The sequence below is a fragment of the Acipenser ruthenus genome, chromosome 14 (assembly GCF_902713425.1).
Source record: "Acipenser ruthenus chromosome 14, fAciRut3.2 maternal haplotype, whole genome shotgun sequence".
Taxonomy (NCBI): domain Eukaryota; kingdom Metazoa; phylum Chordata; class Actinopteri; order Acipenseriformes; family Acipenseridae; genus Acipenser; species Acipenser ruthenus.
In genome coordinates this window covers 24,075,927-24,099,782 of record NC_081202.1, presented here as the reverse complement: position 1 = coordinate 24,099,782, position 23,856 = coordinate 24,075,927, and the positions used below count along the sequence as shown (strand labels likewise).

The following is a 23,856-nucleotide window of genomic DNA, read 5'->3' as shown; positions in this document are numbered from 1 at the left end:
GGGGGTGGGGTGGATGGGGAGGGATAGGATGGGGACACACACACAAACTAAACAGAATCAGATATTTCAGTTCAACAAATCCATCCTTTATATAACCTCTTTTTTCCTATTTTCTGGAAGTTTCTACAGCAGAACACTGTTAGGAACAAGTATCCACAATATTTTGTGTGTCATTTCACGTGCCATTTACTTTCGAATAGCTTTTGAATATATAATAGAGTTGGAAACGCCTATAACTAGTCCCTTATCAGTAGTTCAGTTTTGAATACAAAGGGGGCAATTTCCAATCCTTTATAATTGAGTGAATAGTCACACAAGGTCAGTAGTGCTTTGGGATAGAGCTGCCACCGGTTCAGATTGACGTGTAGTTGCAGCCCACATACATGACCGGCTGAGACACCCTGGGGTATTGTCATTGTAAGATTGAAGCACAGCCCACTATGAGAAAAGGGATGTGATATCTGAAATTTTAGTTTACCTTTTTCTCATGCCTGTGCTTTATCAAACTTTCATTATATTTACTAAATACAGCACACTGTAATACAAAAATCCAGCACAATTTTTCTTTTTTTCTGATATGTTTTAATGCTTCCAAACATTAGTAAGATACCTTAGTAGAGTTCATGATCCCTTTAATTAATCTTGAATCCTAATTTCTAGATCTGCAATATCACAGTATTGCCCTAAAGCAGTAATATAGGTTCTTTGCCAGCTTTCAGTTTCAGAATATTTTATCATCCAACCCCCCCCCCCCCCCCCCCCTCCAGATTCTGCTGCATGAAAACAACAAAGAGAAATCCCCTTTGTAGATTGTGTTATCAGGTATGATTCATGGGGTTGTCCAAAACCATCATCATTTATCCTAGTAAAAAAAAAGCCATAGAAGGTTAAAATACATGATTAAATTGGTTTTAAAAAAATGCCTGCTTATTCATATTTTGTGTAGCATCTCCTGCATCTCTCTGCTCCCAAACAAAAATCGGGACACATATATAGTATTTTAGGGTCACTGTATCTAGTGTGCAACAAGCTCAGCAATCATGCTGCTCGGTTTGGAACCAATAGCTGATGCCAACCTCCTTAAACCTTTCATTTCCTGTCGCTTCAGAGGCACAGTTCCCCATGCAAGTTTCAGCTGCCTGGAACAGTAGACAAGAGGGGCAGTGGTAACCTGGGGTTCTACTGCACTTTATAGTTTCAGTTTAATAGCCTTTGACTCAAACATAAACTTCTAAAGCCGCACTGAAATGAGCTCTTTCAGAGTCCTACTCTGCACACAAAAAGTTGTGTTCTGTGTAGGATGACAGCCTAACCTGTTTAAGGGGGAACCTGGCCTAATTGTAAGGGCGTGGGATTGTAGAGAGTGATTAGGTCACAGTACCACAGTATCAGAAAGTGATTTCTAACAGTCTAATTTGCTATATGATCCTTTTCAGTTCTTACAAACCAGTTGCTCAGATCTCAGTATTAGCCATCCTTGTCTCAATTATTCTCCACACACACAGATGAAAAATGTTTGTATTGTATTATTACTGTAGCAATGCTTGTGTCCTGTGGCTGTGTGGTCTAGTGGTTAAAGGAAAGGGCTTATAACAAGGAGGTCCTCTGTTCAAATCCCAGCTCACTCACTGACTCACTGTGTGACCTTGAGCAAGTCACTTTGTGCTCCGTCTTTCGGGTGAGATGTAGTTGTAAGTGATTCTGCAGCTGATGCATAGTTCACACACCCTAGTCTCTGTAAGTTGCCTTGGATAAAGGCGTCTGCTAAATAAACAAATAATAACAATACTTGCTTGACAGATAGAGATATTAAGGCCCACATTCACAAAACAAACCACAAACTGCTAATGTTACAGACCTAGTGAGAAACAACGAAGGGGCGTGCAGGGGCTGCTATATTAACCACCTTTTTAACATTATTTTTTTGTTTTCCTTAGTGTGAATTTAGAACTATGGTACTGTAAATGCTTTGTGAACATTGTGTAGTGTCTCCAATTCTGAAAATCTAATTTAATGAATGCACAGTTAACTGTTTTAATGTTCTATTCATCAACAATCAGTCATTTTACCATCCAGCATTTAGTTTACTGATCTTTAGGACATCCCAGAAGGAGGCATGTGCTTTTAATGGAATTATAAAAATTACAAAGCTCCCTGATTTCTGATTCGATACATCATGCTACGAACACTCTGCCCATGCATTATTGCTAAAGCAACCGTTTTCTTTCTAAATAATAACAATGAAGTACTTTATTGGAATTACGTATAGAGGCCAAGAGAATAACTAGTGGAATGAGCCCTGAAGGATTTTGAAAGAAACATACATACTTCTTTACTTTTAAACATTTACTGCAGAAAAAATAAACAGCACTCGTCAAAATAAACTCCAGGGAATTGATTTATTGTGCAATGGGTAACCAGAACAGCTGAAATCATTTTCCAGTAAAATATAGGACCCAGCATTAGAGCTTTAACAACCGCTTGTGACCATCACATGATTCACTGTTATAGTCCATGGATTATGCCTAGGTAAAAAAAAAAAGAAAAAGAAAAAACACCCCATGTAATAAAAAGAGCAATAATACAATTAGACTGAGTCATTGGTGCTGCAGCATTTTCTTTTATAGTTGGAAAACATTGCATTACATTTTTCTTCCTGGAACCTGATGTCTGGCTCCTTTGAATCCATTCCATACTTGTGTTCAGTCAGGCATCCTGGAACTCATTAACTCAGAACCTTCAGGAGAGACAGGCCTCTCCTGTGCTAAATAAATAGAGAAAGCTCATTGAGTTTCTTATGGTTGCTCAAATACTTTCTGTTTATTTTTTGAGGCAGTTGATACATATCCTTTCTGAATAGGGTCCAAATGGTTATAATCAGAGCAACGGCAACTGTGTGAGCAAAAATCTCCAGCACTGGGGGAAAAAAAAAAAAAGATCTATTATTTAAAATAATAATCAACATCTGTTCTCAGTTTAAATGAGTTTCAATAATAATACTTTACAAAAAGTCCTCGAAACCTACTTTTCTTACTTGAACTGAAACACCTTGATTGATTACCCGTATACTTTGCTGAATTCTGATGTTGCCAGTGATGACTTCTGAAAATGCAGTTTCCAACCAGTAGAGTAAATCTGCAAAATAATACTGGGTTGAAAGCCATAAAGTTTCACTAAAAGTATTCATATTACCCTCTGTTAAACTGAGAGAAACTGATTTTTTGTGAATCGCTTGATAACATAATTTTTGTGCAGATTGATTCATATAAATTTCATGGGAAAACAGATTCACATATTACCAAATTGCAATAGGGTGTTGAGCTGAGTGATTAGTGTTTATAGTTGCTATTTTTAAGAATGGAAAATGTGACAATTTCTGCGGAGTTAGCATCACATGTGCCCGGGATTGGTTCATGTTTAAAAGAAATGCATAGTCCACTTAACCAAACTAAATATTTACAGGTGTTATACTTCATAACTTAACATAACAGTTGGGGCCTCATATAAAGTAATAGGCCTTGGTGGTGTTTCTTTATTTGTTTTTGTAGTTTTATTTTATGGGGTATTTTAAACAGTCCTTATTGAGCCAAATATGACTCTTTGTACTATGAAAAAGTACCACTGTTATAAATTACAATATTGGCTCTGACATCAGTGACTTACTCCAGACCCCTACAGCTCAATATTAGTTATGGCAGCGTATTAGTACTTGCACATATTATTCAATCATTAAAAATGTTGTATAACCTTGTTCTAGTTATATATTGTGAACATGTTTATACTGTACAACAAATAAAATATATTAAGGAATAACTCATAGATTGGTAACCCCTATAGTGTTGATAGAGAATATTGTAATGTTAACAGCAGTTCAAATGATTATGTGCCACTTCACAGTAACAATTTTGAAAAGCTAATGTCACTTCTTGTTTATAGTGGCTAAGGAGGGGATCCTTTATAAAAGTTTACTGCAGGAGATGTGCACATTGCCATGCTTAGTTATACTTAGGGCTTGTACTTTTCGTTTTTTTATTTTCCAAATCTCTTCTCCCTTTAATATGTTAATGAATTGTTGTTAAGCTGTCTCTGCATCCTATTAAAGAGAAAACTACTAATTAAAGACTGGGTTTAAGATTATGTTTTTCTTTGCTACAAATCAAGGAGATTTTAAATGATGGACTTGCTATCAGTGTACACTCCGTACTGGGTATTTTTATGCTGAAAAGAAAAGATGTCAGGACAGCTCTGTTAAACGAGTGAAAATAACAAAAGCACAATAATAAACTAGGTGGCTGCAAGAAAGAAATCCAATTAAAATCAGTGGTGAGCAATTAACATAATTGTCTGTTTGAAATAAACATTAAGTGAAACAGAATCAGGCTCAATCATGATATGAAGGTAAAAACAAGTGGCATTGTTTGTAAGTAACAGCTTTTTCTGAGTTTAATCATGTGATCAAAAATAAAACCCTAGCCCTAGTTACAGTATACTACATGTACCATTGTTTACCATGGTTTGCCATGTTATTTAATATTGTTTACCATATCTCACTGGGCTTTACAATGCTCACCTATGCTTTACCTTGCTTTCATTATGTTTTATTTACATGTTGCTATGCTTTTACTATGGGAAACCTTTATAAGGTGTGGTGAACAAATGACTAACACGAATTAAACAATTCCCAATATCTCAAACCTGAACACTGTAAAACTGTCTGCATATTTTGTAAGGTTTTTAAAAGGAAACACCTGCCATTGCATTCTTATCCATTATTTGTCTGGGAACTCAGAAGTTGTGGATTAGAAAGGTGGTTGATTCACCTATTGCATATTTTTTCATCAAGAATTGTGTGTTGATATATAATTCTGCATATTCAATAGACAGTATACTGGTCTGTACAGTATCCGTATTCTAAGCTAGTTTCAAAATATATATGAATATATGCTGGTGCCATTATAAATGCTGTATACTGGGATATACAATAGTTGTAACTTGTTAGATTGATTTGTCAACATGTTGTAGGAACAGAACATGCACAATTGGAGATTCTTATAACAAAGTGACCCACAAATCACTCGCTATGAATAGGTCTATCAGTGTTATCAAGCACATACTGGAGTAATTTGCTGTGTTAGACAAACACCCTTCTGATTTTACCATATTATATTATACATTTCCTCTTATAGTGACCTAAACCCCTCCACAATAGGTAAACAATTAAGTAAAGTTAAAAATAATTACTAAAACACATCTGTTAAGTGAACGAAGTTTAGTGGCTGAAGCAGGTTCTGTGAAAGATTTAGTTGTTGCTGAATGATGGAGAACGTCCAAAAGAAACAGTGCAAGACGGAGAATCTGTGCCCTGGCAGTGGAATGGAAAGACCGCCTTCAAAAATAGACTTAAATGTAGGGTAAGAATCGCTATAAGGTCAAATGACTTGTCCATGTGCAACAGTACACCCTGGGAAAATACGGACTAATCCAAAATGTGGTATCCAGAGCATCCATTAGCAAATAAGAACAATGAATCCTGTACCCTTAAATGAGTTTACATAATCCTGAAGGATAATATTTGAAGTACTGTACATTCACTTTTGTTAAATGGCGAGAATATTCTAAAACAGATTTAGAGAGGACAGACAGAGGGTAGTCTATGAGCCAATAAAACCAGAGGGACTGGTACTAAAAATCCTACGAAAGATTACAACAGTTTGTCCAATTCTGATCCACATGTTTTGCAAAGTATAATACTGTATACTGTTAAGGTTTCTAAGGCCCTTCATACTGTATCTTGAAATTTGCTGCTTGGACTGTGTACATTCAGGGAGTAACTGAAAAATACGGCTAATGTCACTTATAGGTGGGAATATATTTAGAGTTACTTAAAGTAAAAATCATAAGTACTGCAATGACTCTACTTGGTTTTCACCCCTGCCTGGTTTATTATGTTAACGTATTGTATAATTCAAGAACTTGCAGTGTGGTTTTGGATAAAGCGTTATATATTTCTTTCGATGAAGGTCTCCACCTTTTCATGTTTGAAGGCTTGTTTTCCTTTTCTCTCATTAGATGCACGGCGATGACAGCAGCCAGGAATGAAAACACTTCTGTTTTTTTTAGGAGGTCAAAATAAACTGATGAACTGTCAGCCGCATCTTCAGCACTGGCATTTCAAACAAGTGCAAAAAGAACAGATGCAGCATTAATACTAAATAGATTGGTGCTTAAGGTTATGTGAAAGAGCTTGCCTTACATCCAATTAAAAAAACAAAGGCATTTATTTACTTGACGGAAGAATAATACTGTTTTATACCAGTAGGATACTTAGAAAGTATGTAAAATGTGCACAATTGTGTTAGAATCAGATATATGTGCAGGTATTGAGAGAGATAATTCAGTGATCGAAAGATTATATGAAGATGGAAAATGAATTTGTGCAGGCCTTGCACAAAACTTGTTTAATCCTTTGAAGCATTTTGTCCTGACTCGGGGTGGGGGTGGGGTAGGGGGTGGAATCTAATTTAATAGGATAAAATCTTCATCTGGTAGGCTATTCTGTACATTTAAAACTGTATAAAAACGTGTGTCCCACTATCTGTTCGGAACTAACTTTTTGTCAGCTTCTGTTTATGCCCTCACGTCAGCATTTCTGTGCTAAGTTTGAAGTCTGAAACTTCACCTGTTTTATTATCTAAAATCTCACTTGATCAAAAAGGATACAATGTATTACAGCCAACCATCCAAATATACTGGATTTAACCTTTGTTTGTTTTTTTGCAAACTTTACATTTCTGGGAATTTTTATATATTTTATTTTGTTTACTGTATTAAATTCACAAGGCCTTTTAGCCCTCTAACCTTTTAGGAATCTCCTCAGAACAGAATAGCAGACCCAAGGAAACAGCTGGGTTCCATTCATCACTGCCAGGAATCTCTAGTTAAGTGAAGGAGAGAAACAATATCAGTTTACAGAGCAATGTTCCGGCAATCAAAGTTGACTTGCACTTTTTATCTGCTTTAGTTTTTCTGGTTATTGTTGAATAATGTAAACCTGCATATATATATATATATATATATATATATATATATATATATATATATATATATATAATTTATTTTTTATCTCATGCACAAATAGTGTTTTTATTTATGAATCATGATAGAGCGTATATTTGAAAATAAGCCATGGTATACTAGACCAGAAACACCAACACTATGTCCTTTAGTTGATTTGACCAGGTTTATTCTATATCGGCCTCCTTTTTCTATTATCTTATAAAGAAAGTGTCAGTATCTATAGAAAAAGAAAACAGCTATGAAATTGAATTGTCTCACCAAGTACGTCAATTTTTTTCTCTATGAGAAGCATTATGTTTAAAACTGGTATAGAACTGAACTGCACAATATGAAATTTATGAGGATGAACTGGCTGAAAAGCAATCAGACTTCAGTCACTTCATAGTGCAGACAGAAACACATCTTCCAGAAACTGTGTGTGGTTCACTTACCAGTGTCTAGGCACCACTTGTGTAAAAAAAAAAAAATCTGTTCCATTGTATGTATCTCTCACAGTGGTGTCATTGAGGTCTGCTGCATTATGTGCCATATGCAGGGATTTTATTCACCTTTTTTAGTCTGACTTACTGAAGCAATTAAAGTATATTAATTCAAATACATGCACAATGGTGTTCTACTCTTAAGACCAAAGGATTTCATAATAGAAGTGTTTCATAGAAATGGAGCAGGTTTTATCAAAGGAACTCTGAATCAGCGAGGTGAATAAATAAAATAAATAACAGTATTAAAAACAACATGGTATGGGCTCCCAAGTGGCGCATCCAGTAAAAGCGCTCCCCTGTAGTCTGCGACCCCTGTAGTCTGGCCGGGCGCCTGCGGGCTTGCCTGTAAGCTGCCCGAGAGCTGTGTTGTCCATCGACGCTGGGTGGCTGCAGTGTGAAAAAAGGTGGTCAGCTGACGACACACGCTTCGGAGGACAGCGTGTGTTCGTCTTCACCCTCCCGAGTCAGCGCAGGGATGGTAGCGGTGAGCTAAGCCTAAAAATAATTGGACATATCAAAGAGAAAATAATAAAAATAATTGGCAACAACTAAATTAAAAAAATTAAAAAAAAAAAAAAAAGTCAAATATTCAGCTAGCTTTCCAATTATTACATTTCAGATGATTAAGAGGAATGTTGCTTGGTTTGTGTGTGGCCAGACTTGACAAAAGCAAAGCAATGAAACGAAACCTGGCAGGTACAGTAAAGGGACGAGATGGTCAGAGACAAGAATCTAGGACTATTTATACCAGCTAGTTTCACCTTTTGATGTTCTCTCACTGTTGTGGAACTTACTTACAGTAGAACATGAACATTAGCTGTTTTTACTTATTTTAACTCATTAACAGATATATTAAATGTGGCTTTAAAAATGTCTGCTGAAAAAAAATGGAAAATGCTTTAAGTCACCCACAGGTCTGAATCATTTCAAGCGGTCTTCATTGCAATTTGAGACACATGAAGTCTCGCTTGAGAAACTAAATCCCTGCCCTATTTAGAGGTTTTAATACCTCAGAATTATGAATGTTCTGTAATATACCTATACTATGCAGTGCTTAAGTTATGGAAAATAGATATTTAAGCAGACCCGTGGATAAATGTAGGCTAAGATATTTTTTCTTAATAACAATTTTTGCTATGGGCTCATTATCAGTGCTGACATATGTAAGTGCCATACACTGGCTGACGATAGCTTCTTTCCAGGTGGATAGCTTTCATAATACATTTACAAGGTTCTTCTACCACCTGATCATGATTAGCACAATGGTAATACATTTACAAAATTCTTGCTTCAAAGACAGTAATGTAAGGGTTTTTCTTAAATTTTTTAATTGACTTCATCTGTGTTTGCTCATTGAGATTTACGCCTTCTTCTTCTCTATTTTTCTTCACTAATTCTCTTCTGCAGTTTCATTAACACATTACATATTGTGTCCGAATCACTTTACCTCCCAAGTTATGTATACAATGTTTTTTTCAAAGGATGTTTTTATGAATAAAATAAGTTTGCCATTCCTGAAACTGTTGAAGACTATATTTTAAATAAATATTGAAAACACATTTGTCTCTTTATTGAGGATATATTTGACATATTGACTTAATTAAATTACTAATAAGATATTAGTAACATGTTCATTTAGATATGCTTATTGTGTTTCTTAGTGGTTGAATTACTAGCAAACCTCAAATCTCATCAGTCATCACCAACAACAGCTATGGGACTAAAGAGCACACTGGTTGCCATGGTGAATTTTGATTGTGTTATCAAGGGTCTTCCAGAGTATTCACAGACTGTCATTCGCTGCATATTACTAGACTTGACTTCATCTTCACTATTAATTGAGATCAATAGGTGGTGGTATCAATCAACAGTTGACTTTTTGATGACCTCTCTATATATGGTTACTTTGAATGCTGATGGCAGGTTCTAGTAGTTTAAGCCAGGAATATGTTTTTCTGGGTTTCACACAGTATACTGTATTAGTCACCAACATAGACTGAAGGCATCAACTTATAAACACTGTACTGTAAGGCTGTGCTTGTAGTACAGTATACAGTGAAGAAATGAAACAAAACGGGCCAACAGCAAACATCTCACACAGAATGTAGAATATAGATGAAAGTAAATTATAGAGACAAAAAAAAAATCCAATTTCAGCAAGAATCATGGTATTGTGACAAATTTTTGTATATACACCATTTGGTGTATGCAGTATTTGCCACAGCTGCATCTAAGTGTAAATAAGATTCAAGTAATAAAACTTTCAAGCACTTACAATTTAAATACTATGCATATATACATATGACCAGCTGTTAGGACCACTCAAAATGAGTAGAAATGTTATCAAAATCTAACAAACTAGTTAAATAAGCTAATTGAGTGGCTTTTCATTAGTAAGTCAAAGGTAACAAAATTCTGTTCCTAATGGTTAGCACGTTTACGGTATTAACTAATGAGCACTATTCTCTGACATTGACAAGAATAAGATGGAGCAGAGGGTTAATGCACTAGCCTTTGACCTCTGGGGGCCAGCGTTGAAATCTGGCTTAGGTGATGAGTGAAATTAGTTTGATTGTCACAATTTAAACTAATGGATGAGCATGTGGGTAGAAACCCACATTTTCACTGCTTGTGCTATCCGTTCTATGTTGATAAGTCGAGTGGAACTGAACAGCTTTGAAGATTTACATATTTATATCCTTACTAAAAAAGAAACTGGGGCAGATTTGGGTACCTCTCCCTTTGGGGTCCTTCCTAAGCAGAGCTGAGGCACATTGGTGGGACTTTGCATGAAAACTTTCAGTGTGGTCCTCTATCAAACCTGCATTGCGGTGAAATGAGCAACTCAGCTGCCCTGTGCTGTAACACTCACACTTCTACACAGACTATATTTGGGAAAAAATAATGTTTTATCCATTGTAATGATTTTGTGCAGCTGTAGCTGTTCTACAGTGTCCATTTAGGAATTGAAACTGGAAGTGCCAGTTGCATTGAAACCTGAGAAGTAGCCCTGGAATGTTAAACAGGAGGGGTCCGCTTGTGCTTTCATATCAACTCAGAATTTTTCTCCAAAACTGATTGATATTTTATACACAGATCTCTTTAAAGTATCAGAAACTAAATTATTAATTTTTAGAATGCCCCAGTGTTTGAGATCTGAAATAAAAACACATTGGAAATGTGAAAAAAATGGCAAGTTATCAAAAGTGCCCAGCCATTTAAAGTAGAGATATCAAAAACACAAGCCAAGTTTCAAGAAACCATTGGGGCAACCTTGCCCAGCACAAAGCAAATAGGCACAACTGTAAAACCGATGGGGGCCAAGGTTGCCCCAATTGTTTCTACTAACTCCTGCCATATGTATATATATACATCAATAGATCATTGGGCACATACATAATGTTATTTGCATTTTAGATAGTGAGATCGGTTTGTTGATTGTTTGAGTAGTTGGGATAACAAAATGCTGAGCTCAAGTCATGTGATTTCATAAAAATGCTAGGTGCTCAGTATTTGTTATTTGAGTTGAGTTAAAATTTCCAAAATGAGTTGAATAAGAATCTGTATAAATAGCCATTCGAAAAGATATGATTTTAATTATAAAAGATACGACCGTGCCATGCCTGCGTAATGAAGATCGCCTGGTTGTTATCGGCATGATTGAAGGCAGCCTGTCTGTGAGAGAAGTTGCCTGGAGAATGATCAGCAGACTAGTCCAGAGAAACCAGGAAACCAGCTCTGTGAGAGACAGGCTACGTCCTGGAAGGCAGAGGGTCACCACACTGGCCCAAGACCGTTATGCTGACTGTTGCGTTGTTCAAGCCAACCGGTGGGGCAACCGCGAACAGCTAACCTTCACCAGCTGGTTGCAGCTGCACAGGAAGAGGGGTGAAACATCCCACTGCAGTCTATTCAGAGGCTGATCAGGTCTATGCGTCAACGCTGCCAGAATTGTGTTAATGCTCAGGGAGGTCATACCCAATACTAACTTTGTAATGTTTTCATTTTGTGTCACATATATATATATATATATATATATATATATATATATATATATATATATATATATATATAATATACGTGACACAAAATGAAAACATTACGTATATATATTGGTTTAAAAAAAAAAAAGATTAATTTGGTATTCATGAAACCTTTCTCAATTATTTATAAAGTTAAAAAAAAAAAAAACTAATAGAATAAGGGAGGGATTTTAGCCCCGATATTGAACTGTCTTGAGGTGACTAATGTATGGATGAGATCTCCAGATTTGAATTTCATAGAACTTTCTTATTCAATGATGGACTGGGTGTGTGCCACTTACTTAAGGCAGGAGAAACCGTGGCGGAGGAGGGGGGGGGGGGGGTATCATTGTTCATACACAAAAAGGAATTAAGGCTGGGCAATGGGAAAGAGTTCTGTAGTATGAATTGTCTTTTAATAGGAAAACAATCTATTTTAAAAGGACCAATTTAGTATGTATAGCATTAAATCGTTGGTGAACGAGAGTCCTGTCAACACTTCAATAGAAGGAATGGCACTTAAACTTAAAAAGAAGCTTTGAGTTCAAAGCGATTGAAATGGTAATGTGTCATGAAAAAAAGCTGACAGCATGTAATCAAAGGTAACCTTTTATTATGTTTCAAAAGACCCAAAACATTCAGTCAGTAATGAAAAGGAAGGTTGGGTTCCCACGTGTCAGCCTAAGCATTTTATAAATGGCTTTGTCTCTTACTAAAAAACAGAAAATATGCTTTTACATGCAATCTCCCACTTTGCCCACTATTTTAATAAATGTTTTCACAGCATGGTTGCTTAAGGCCTGATCATACGGGTGACTTTTGTCAACGACAACAAGGGGACGACAGCCGTTGCTGGCTTGTCACCTTGTGTGACCACCCTGGTCAACGCCCTGGCGCCTGGCGACACATTGGCTATGTGTATCCGACTTTAGGACGATGTTATTTTTCAGGCGACACGCTCACGACGTAAAAAATGAAAAGGTTGTAATGGTTGCGTTTTTGTGCAAGTTTAAAAACAAGCAATACAATAATATTTCTTCACGTCTCATAACCCAGGCCGAACCCCAAACTCTCTTTTTTTCTACTCTCCTCTTCCTCATCTAACATTGCCATTAAAGCAGCGGCAGCAGCCTATCTTTGCAGCATATTTATATCTTGCGACAAAAACATGCATTATGATTGGTTAGCATTATGTTGTTCCCTGTGTGTTGCCAGCTTGTCAGCTGCAGGCTTGTCTCCCGTGTGACCATCGCAAAATACAAGGCAACACACAGGCAGCAAATGTGTTCCTCTTGTTTCCATCAACAAAAGTAGCTCGTGTGAACAGGCCTTTTTACCGTAGGTGTGTTGTCTGCTGTCAGTATGGAAGAATTCTGGAAGCTCTGAATGGCTGGGAGTTGGTGAACATAATTAATTCTTGGAGAAGATATTTTTTTACCCATGACCATTTTTCTTAGGGGATCGAAAGAGAGATAGTAGAGTCTCTGATTGCAAAACATAATGCTTTGTCTCATTGTGAACATATAGACCCCATGAATCCTCAGAGGCTGAAACACCCGTTTATAAATCTGTTTTTCTAGTTCTAAGCAAAATAAATGTATTTATTTACACACATTACCTTTGATTTGAATTGGCTACTTTACAACATCAGTCGGATGTCTACATTGTTGACTTCTTTTTAAAAAAGTCATACAGGTGTAGATCACATGATGATGTATACAGATTCTCACTGTAGTTATGCTCTTCAAATGTATCAGTTTTAAAACTGAAAACTGCTGTATGCCCAAATATTATGGACTGCACTAGATGGGGTTAGGCCTACATGACTACACATTTATATAGTATATTGCTGTTTATATGACAGTAAATTGAGACTTTTCTCAGAATTAAATTACCCATAACAGCTGGTAACCAGTCTGACAACTTTATTGGTGGAAATCAAAATACAAAATGTTCTGCCTCAAAAACCCTTCAATAAGTTTCATTGTACCAGGATGTTTTTCTTTTCCCTACTGTTTTCATTGGTTTTTCAGCTGACCAAGAAGTAAAAAAGAAACAATCACAGTAAAAGAATCAAGACACAATAACTTTATGCTCCATTTCAAACAAATAGCTCCACACAGCTCCACACACTCTTCTTATGTATTGAGTTCAGTTTGAAATACAGAATGTTAAAATAACACCAGAAACCTGGCCTGCTACTGAGACAAACTAATTAGTGTATATGAAAAAATACAGAAGAAGTTGGAGAGCTACCAATGTGACCCCTTGTGCTGAGGGTTTCTGTGTTTTGGCAGGACCAGTCAGACTGGGACCTGAACTCCCACAGTTATGTGGAGTATCTGGATTTAATTGTGAGAGGTCAGTTCTGGTCAGCAATCGGTTACCATTTAAGGAGAGGAAAGAATGGACCCACATTAACTCTTTGACTCCTCAGTCCTGACAACTTTGGTAGAATTAAAGGCAAGTAATCAAAAATTTAAAACAATGTTCAATATTTTAATAATTAAATAAAATAACTTAAGACATATTAACAGCAGAAGTAGGTCTTCAGACCCAGTGTTTATTTGGCTTATGAATGAAATAGGGTCAATGAGGAAAATGTACAACATTACCATCTTGGTTTTGTACTGTAATTGCTAACAGTTTCAGAGTGAATGGGTGCAGGCATTTGATAACCCGGTTTGAACTACAACAAGAGCTCATGTTGGAATTACTTTGCAATTATGCTTTGGGAGAAGGAATTCATGTATTGTACAGACAAATAACATTACTGGATTTCTAATTAATTTAGGGTTATAGACATTGGTACAGTTGCAATACCTGTTATTCTGATTTCTGTTTGGTCAGTCAATTAACAATTGATGTTCATGCAGGAACTGTAGTTATTTTTAATCCTCCCTGTCCTTCAGGTGTTCTCTCCCTGCCTGACAGCCTAAACCTGCACAGAGAGCAGCAGAGGTCCAACAAACCTGGAGAAGTGCACATGTACAGCCAGTCTGAACTGAGGACCATCGAGCAGTCCCTGCTTGCAACTCGTGTGGGAAGCATTGCTGAGCTCAGTAAGTAAACCTGATTGCTTCCATTACATTTAACTCAAGCAGTGCCTGGTATACCATCATTCTACCCAACAACCCAGCTTGCAAAAACTGTGATGTCAAATTAAATACAGCATGAACCTCAAAATACAGTCAAGTCACAGTGTTAACACTGATTTATTCAGTATATGTCAGAAAACAAATAGATAGTACACTAAACGGCTTCAGATTGTCACCAATTATAATTGTCAGCTTAAGACATTTTTTTCTGTCCATTTTTAGTACAAGGCATGAAGAAAACTAGACAACCAGCATTCATTAAACTGTTTTTTTTTAGGACAAACTCATTATTTTAATAGAAAATGTCAATGTGAAGATTGTCATATCCATAACTCTAAAAATGCAACGTTATGCAGATACATTTCCTAATAAAAATGTACCGTGGAGAATAACCTATTTCAGATTTTTTATGTGTTGGTGGTTGTAATGTTTAATTTATTCCACATATTTGTTTACAACCATTATCAGTCAATATGTGTGCTTGCTGCCCACCTGCACAAGTAAACACACACATATTTCAATCAGTTAACCTCATACTGTAGCTACAAAACAAAGAGGCCAAGTCCACAGGGCCAGTGAGAGTTTTTTATGGATTGACTGCTTTTACCAATATGATCTGTGCCTCCACTTGTGCTGTTTTACAAGCCAAGAATTTCAGGTCACATACTATCTCGTAAAAGGATTTTGTCATAGTTTTGTTCCAGTCTGTACCTCCTTTCAAACTGGAAACTGAAGCTGTCCTAAAAGGTTGGCGTGATGATCCCTTGCCACTGCATCTGCCACTTATTTTATTCGGCACCTGTACAAGACCCTTCTCAGGCAGCTCTGACTGGCCAATTGATGTCAGTTAACTGTTTTTCATCAATAAGCATATGCATGTTGATTTATTTATAGAATAATGTAATTAGTATATGATAGAATGAAATTGCCCATCAAATTGCTGGACCAAACATTATGGACATTTTTAGGGAAGATTATTTTGGTCTGGCACTGAGTGGACAAGTGACTTGAACTTTGCCCTGGCCTGCTTTCTGTCTTGACAACTTGTAAATTGCAGGTTTCCCAAACATCTGGAGCAAATTGACAGGGTTAATTGGAGCAATATATTGCACCTCCATCAGACACACATAAATCACTCTCCGAAAGGGGTTGGACTAGAGCAGTGGTTTTCAACCTTTTCATCTCAAGTACAATTACGACCGATTTTCTTTTTTTTTTTTTGTCTGCACGTTATCACTGAAATAATTAGCATTTTCTAATTATTTGACAAGAGTTCACCACAAATCATCAACACAGAGTGGCTGCTTTGGTTCCCCATCAGTAACTTTCAAAGTAGCATTACGAAAGTGTGATTAAGGGAGTATTGTGGTTGAAGAATCATATCGTCATAAAGAACAACAATACAAATGCACTCTTGAAATGAAGTTTACATATGAATAATCTGCATGCATTCACCATTATTTCCAAGAACCTCATCTTTCTCTGACACTATTTACAAGAAGCTTTAAAAATGTCTGATCTAAAGAACAAAGTGATTACAGTTGGATGCATCTTGTCTTATCTAATCTTTTTGTATGATACACATTTTTTTCAAACCTACTGCTGTGTTCAGTTATCGCATTGTTTCACTTTGTATGTAACTGGGGTCCATTTAATTAACAAATAGTTGCACATTGAAATAAAGATCATTAAAATAAGGCCCTTTTGTGTACTTAAGTTATGAAAACGAACATCTGAAATGGTGCTTGATAGTCTTTTGTAAGTTTCTGCCTTTTTGAAAAAAAAATGTTTGTCAGGAATAAGGTAAATCTCTATTCCCACACATAAATCAAAATAACAGAATAAAGTAATATTATTATTATGGCTTTTGTCCCAGCAGTGGTTCAGCATAGGAAGCCTAATTCAAACAATACAAGGTCGCGTTCAGTTCGCATTGAACATCCGTTCAGCTGCAGATGACTGATCTGAGAAAGCAGAGACTCTTTAAAACAAGTTGTGTATGATTAGCAATGTAGATTGTATTGAAGTAATTGTAGCTTGCAAAAATAATACCATAAACCTTAACCATTTGCACTTCCATTAGCTACAGTACATAGGTCGGAAATGTGCAATTATGGCAGACATGTATTTACATTTTAAAAGATAATTTGTGGTACTACTTTAGGTTAAAGGATGTTCGTAGATTCTATGCCTTTTTGGGGTTATGTTTGACCTTGCACTCCCCAGGTCATCTTAAGAGTGTCTTGCCGGTCAAAGCATGTTACCGGTTGAAAGCGTCTCAGTCAATAGAGGAAGCAGCTGACTGCTTATGGACAGTGGAAAAAACAGTGAAAGGGTGGGGACAACTTCACTGCCCAGGTAAAATGACCCAGAAAGTACAAGACAGTCTGAAAGAATGGTTCCATTTCTTTTTTCTTTTATACTAAACATCATAGCTTTTTACTTAAGAGTTCCTATACTGTGTCACAGACATTGTAAAGTATTCTTAAATTAAGAAGCTTCTGTAGATTTACCCGGAAGTTTGATTGGGTGCTAGTTAAAAAATATTCTTTATAGGAGTTTACTATGGTATACAGTACTAAAAGCCTAGCAAAGTAACATCATATTGAAAGCCTTGTAGAGCAGAGGCGAGCTGTGATAATGAAAAGGAAATGATGGTAAACTGTTGTACTTGGTTAAAATGCAGTAGTAGCAATAACCCCAAAGATTCTTGAGCCAGCTTTAGCTGTATTGTTGGGTAAATGCAGATGTGGTGTGTGCATTGTCTTTTATTTAACTTACTGTATGTTTCTTCAATCCAATAGACACTATGGATATGGGATTATATACTGTAGTACCTTCAATATCCCAGATTTTTTAATTACATTTTTATAAAACAGTTTGTGTGAATTCTATGGGGTTCAAGAAGTTGCCCTGCCCAAACTCTGAAAAAAACATATATGCGTTATAAAATAGAAATGTCGATAGGAAAGTCACCATAGCAGCTGTGGCGTTAAAAACATAGAAATCCCAACTCTCTCTATGCAAGATAAAATAATGTAAATTATACAATTTGCTTTTTAACTGCTGTGCCTCAAGAGCATACTTTAATGTGTCAGTTGTTCATTTTTTAGCCAAGGGGAATTAAAAGCAGACTGTTATGATACCCAAATCTTTTGTTTTACAGTGATTAGCGGATCATTTTACAACTGCATGTGGACATTTTTTAGCATGTGTTACCCCTGTGTGATAGAGTCATTTATTGTATCCATCCAAAACACCTTGCAAACAGCAGTTTTTACATAACCTCCAAGATGAATTCATGTTGTTTTATTCTCTGTCCCTGCACAGCTCTGCAGTGAAGGCTCAGAAGTATTTAGTATGCGGTGCCAGAGCCAACTGATACAATATGCACTCCTGTCTCCAGGATCTATCTCTTATAGGCTCCTAGTTGAGATACATATAGTAGTTACACAGCCACCTCCCTCCCTCGGCTCCTGGAATTACCCACCCCCAACATCAGCCACTCTCACCCAAATTCAAAATCACATTCAGTTGCATACCTGAATATGTTTTTGGGTGACTTTGTACTACCTTTCTGTAAACTTATCTGCATCGGAAAGCTTGATTTTTAATTTTACATTCCCTAAATATTGTCTCAGTAGCAGCAGATACACAGATGCCCTCCCTCCTTGAATCATTCTTGCCATTCTGTCACTTTGTAATCTACAGGGATGTTTCTGCTGCTACCTACAGCAGCAGGGGGATCCTATGACTAGCACCTGAACGCTCAGGGAAACCTCTAAACAAAGTAAACAAAATTGCTTTTTCTTTTAGTATGGTAGATTAGGCAGGTATACTGAGGCAGCTCACATCCAATCAATCCAATCCTTAACCAAGTAAAGGCTCATTTTTATTTAACATTAGTGACCTGGCGCACAAGGACGGTATGGGAGGTTTTATCCAGACCATTGACCTGGGGGTTTAGCAAATGAAACCAGAGTACTCAGTTCTTTGAAGGAGTGCCGTGAGATTTGTAGACAGGACTGTTTATAGTCCCGGGGCATTGCTGGAGCTCTATTTACAGAACCTGGGTTTTCCTGGAGGTCCCCCATCCAATTACTAACCAGTTCCCACCTTGTTTAGCTTCTGAGAGCTGACGAGATCAGGCTTCAAATGTGGTTTAGCTGTTGGCTAAAGATTAGAGCAGTGTAGTCTTACCCACAGCTCGGGAGGAATAGCTTAATTTGCAGAACCCTGTAGAGATTCCTTTTCAATACAATATGAGTTAATATTTATTTTATATGTTCCCCTTTGTGAATACCCTGCTTCATTCAGTTGTGTTTTAGTATTCTGTTTGTTTTGAGCTAATACTTAAATTCTAGTTTCTTCTTTACTGTAAATAATGTGCACTTCTTTTTTAGGGGACTATGTGCTAAATATACATTGATTGTTAATTTATATGGCCATTTAATTTATTTCCTTCATTATTATTATTAGTAGTAGTGGTAGTAGTAGTACTGAGTCATTCTTTTCAGATATTCTGGGCAATAGGTCAATGCCACTAGTCTAGGTCCTTTATTTTACTGTACTGTATATACAGTATGATTCTGAAACGCAGTAATTCTAATTGGTAGAGGGTTACAATAAGAATGATCACTATGACAAGAGTCAATGTTTTATTACAGTCTCCCAAATTGATCCTTTAGGTTTTATTTTTTAAACCAAGTAGCTGATCAGGCAAGAATGTGATTATGTTGTTGCACCCCCATAGCCAGACTGCAACGTTTTCATGTTCACCTCTCTGTGTGGAAAGGCATTCTGGTACTAAGGGTGTAATATGTAGCCCTGGGCTCCTACAGTATTAAACCCTTGTGTTAAGAGCACAACTAATTCAATTTGACAGACAGCCAACTCCCCCAAAGGGCAAAGGTGAGCCAAAGATCAAATAATCTTTGTATGTTATTGTAACAGAGGGAAGTGTTGCGTGTGTGGGTCGTCACTGAATTATAATGAGGCAGACACAGAGCATTGTTAACACAGTAAAGCATTTTTCAATACACAACAAAGAAATGATCAGATTAACCTTGTCTGTACTAAAGATGGGGATCAGCTGATCCCAAACTTAGTTTTCCGAATTTTTTTCATTGGATAGTAGATAAACTGGAAATGGAACAATGAACATTTTCATAGCAATAACAAGTTTCGCTTCAATGGATACAATTATTGGTCATTTGTTTGCCAAATATGTAAAAACAAACAAAAAAAATACTTTATGAAAAGTATGAAACATGTATCTTTGATTTGTTACATCCTACATACAAACTACCCCACATACAACCCTTCCACATTTTCAACATGAATGACTAAAGCAAGTAGTTTCATTCATTTCTCACAACACAGCTTTTGTATTTGTATGATTTAAGATCCCAGTGGGGTTCTGACTTTCCTGGCAAAGGTGCTTCTATAGTGTGTACTGGGACGATCTTTAAAGAGAATAAATAACCAGGCAGCCTTCATAGCAAGACAACAAAGCCTTTATTTGTTTTGATAAAGTCCATCCAGAGCTTTTCCTTTGCAAGGGCAGATACCACATGGGAAGTTCCTTTTGGTACAGCTGCTGTTCTACTTTGATTATGTTACTTTGCTCACTCATTTCAAAGACAGCAAGGCTAGCAGTTCGGATTCTGTTGAAACCAAGTAGCTGATCAGACAAGAATGTGAGTATGTTGTTGCACCCCCATAGCCAGACTGCAACGTTTTCATGTTCACCTCTCTGTGTGGAAAGGCATTCTGGTACTAAGGGTGTAATATGTAGCCCTAGGCTCCTACAGTATTAAACCCTTGTGTTAAGAGCACACCTAATTCAATTTGACACACAACCAGCTCCCCCACAGGCCAAAGGTGAGCCAAAGACCAAATAATCTTTGTATGATATTGTAATAGGGGGAAGTGTTACGTGTGTGGGTCGTCACTGAATTATAATGAGGCAGACACAGAGCACTGGGTGTTGACACGCCGCACAGGCGCGTAGATTCTATTCAACATAAGTGCTGCCACTAGGGTACCAGCAATGGTAGCCCTAGTGTCAGATTTAATAAAGAAAACAAAACAAAACATAGTTAAAAATAAAAGTTTGCCACACAACGCGAGGGCTAGTCTCACTAAAAGAGATGTCCCGCTCGAGGAACCTACTACACTACGAAAACCCTGTCTATACTGCTTGGGATGAACATCCCCCAAACTAACCTACTCCTGTTGCTCCCGAAGTCCCTGCCTCCCATCGAATGTGGGTCGTTGCGACGGTCCTGGCAGAGAAGAGCCTTCACAGGCACCGTCTTGCAGTTGAAGGGTTCCGTAGTAGTTATCCTGCAGAGTGGACACTCTCCTCCTGGATGTAAACAAAGTGCCCCTCTGTGTAGCATGGTGGTGCAGTCACCTCGAGCTGTGGTGGAGACGCCCTTTGAGCTGCACGCAGCCTCCCCCGGCATGCCTCCCAGCCAATTCGGACCTCCCGATCAGCTCAGCGCCGGGCAAACCTAACTGCTCATTTAATTGCCTAGCAACGCGTATCCTCTTCCGCGTCTCAGCTGCACACATTTGCACAAGAGGGAGCGACAGGGTTCTCCCTGTCACAGTTATGAATTCCTATGTTTGTCATTATTGACAGTAAATTGGTAGTTACTGCCTATGACCTAATATATCTGCTGCTACCTGTACTTCCTTTACATGAGCAGTTAATGTTAATGTGGGTGGTTAAACATGTAGCATCTGGCTTCTGTGGTTTCATTTATTATAGTGTCAAAGTGTGCAAGTCTAAGCCTTCCAGAAAGAAAAGCAAACACTTCAATGCATGATAACTGCAATGCAGTAAACTGGATCCCAAGTGAGACTCCAAGTAAATGCAAATTCAGTTATTTATGACTTTCATTTTTTCAACAGAAAATCACACTTTGGTTATGACACAAAACACAACAAATACAGGCACTGTATATTTACTTACTATTGCAGCATGGTAGACTCTTGTGGTACTTGGATTTACACAGGACTCCTGAAGCCTTACAATGCATGAAAGCGAGACATTCCTTCATTAGCCAAAGCCACTTGGTTATTCTTGAGATTTACCGGTAAATGTCCAAAATAAAGCGTTATCATATTTATTTCGGACATTTACCGTTTTTCTTGGTAAATATTTACATTTACCATTAAATCTTAAGATTTGCCAATATTCAGACTTTTACCTTAACATATACATTGCTATCATTTTGCTGCCACAGACTTTTTGACTTCCTGAATGTTAAACACCTGTGGCAAGACATTAGCAAAACATGCAAACCCCAAGAACATGCTTGCTCTGACCTCATAATGGTTTCCAAATGGTGATGTAGCCTGACTTTTCAACGAGGGGGAGTGTTGCTTTTGGTTTAGCTGTATTAGGCATTGAAAAGGTGTAAAAGGTCTTGCTCATATCTGGGACCAATTTGCACTTGTTATGAGCTGTTTAGTTACAAGGTGTTCATTTCACTTTGAGCATCGTCGGGACTTGGATGCTTTATTAAAAAAGGGGTTTGGTTACAGTGGCTTCGCTCTCAGAGTTTTAGTTGTGTAGTCCTTTTCACTTTGAATGCATCGCGACAGTGGAAAATTAGCTCTTTGGTCTATACAGTATAACAGTAGACAGTATTTTGAAGATTTGAATGCAGTTAATGTCTGAACATGCATGCTGGCTTGCAAACAGACCCGATCCCTGGGCTGGATAGGAGTACTGTTATTTGGCAAAGGTCATTAGAGTCAGTATTGCTGCTTTTTATCAGTACACGTATTTTACATTTAGAAGCACCCGACAAAGCCTCGGTTCTGGGATGTTTCAAAAGATGTCACCTGTAGTCAGAACCCTCCCTCAATACACACGTTATGCGGCATTATTGCAAATGTAAATTGCATGTACAAATCCTAGAGGGAAAAGGCTTGAGAAACACTTGAAACAAAAGAGGAGACAGAACAAATGTAGGACAGGAAAACAACCACGCCCTCCACAAGAAATGAGACCTAAGAGAAATGAGTATGAAATTAGCACCTTCTAGGCATTATCAGACACCTGCTTCATTGTGAGAGAGGCAGGGGGTAGGAGCATTCATTCCTATTCAAGGTTAAAACTTTACCATTGACACCAGTAATTTGCTATTGTTACTCATTTATATTAATGTCATTTCTGGACATTAAATCCAGCCTCTAAAGTGGTACAATTTGTAATAGATAATTGTTCATACAATTCAAAACAAACACAGCTGGAGAGTAGAATTTATAATGAAAACCTCACAGGGAAAGAATATTTCTTTCAATACAATGTGTGCTGTATTTTTTCTACTACTTGTCTACTGAAGCTCATTTTCGGTCAGTACAAAATGGGAAACATTCCCTGAAGAAAAGGGAGGAGAACACAAAAATATTTAGGGTTTGGCTTGCGCTTTGCTATAAAATTGACAAGACCAAAGAAAATGTGCAGTTATTACTAAGCAACATTTATAACCTGCTTTGAGTGTCTCTTGTTAAATGAAATAACTTTTTTTAATCCTATCCTCTAGTGATATATTTAACAAGATTATCATTGTATTCATTGTCCCACACACCTAATTCATCATGGCCTAGTTTTTGTATCCCATCTTCCCGGATACATGGGTGGCATCCTGTCCCCAATATCTACCTGAGATAATGACATGCTGTTTCTGATGAATTTCCAGAAATTCCAATCTTGATGTGAAGGCGTCTTATTTGGCAAAGGTTATCTAAGTAAAACAACAGTGTTAAATTACAGTACCTCTCAGATTAACAGCAACAGAATCCGAACTGCTAGCCTTGCTGTCTTTGAAATGAGTGAGCAAAGTAACATAATCAAAGTAGAACAGCAGCTGTACCAAAATGAACTTTCTATGAAGGCTGCCTGGTTATTTATTCTCTTTAAAGATCGTCCTGGTACACACTATAGAAGCACCTTCAGAGGGGCGCTTTGTTTACATCCAGGAGGAGAGTGTCCACTCTGCAGGATAACTACTACGGAACCCTTTAACTGCAAGACGTGCCTGTGAAGGCTCTGCTCTGCCAGGACTGTCGCAACGACCCGCATTCGATGGGAGGCAGGGACTTTGGGAGCAACAGGAGTAGGTTAGTTTAGGGGATGTTCATCCCAAGCAGTATAGA

General features: G+C 37.3%; 1 protein-coding gene across 2 annotated transcripts in view; it reads left to right on the top strand.

Annotated features, from left to right (window-relative positions):
- LOC117419578 (ankyrin repeat and BTB/POZ domain-containing protein 3-A-like) overlaps positions 1-23,856 on the top strand; it is a 93,794-nt gene that overhangs the window by 44,245 nt on the left and 25,693 nt on the right. For both annotated transcript variants that reach the window (XM_034032452.3, XM_058986180.1), the window contains exon 2: positions 14,494-14,643. In XM_034032452.3, coding sequence (XP_033888343.3) covers positions 14,494-14,643 — 150 coding nt within the window. The remainder of the gene's footprint in view (positions 1-14,493; positions 14,644-23,856) is intronic.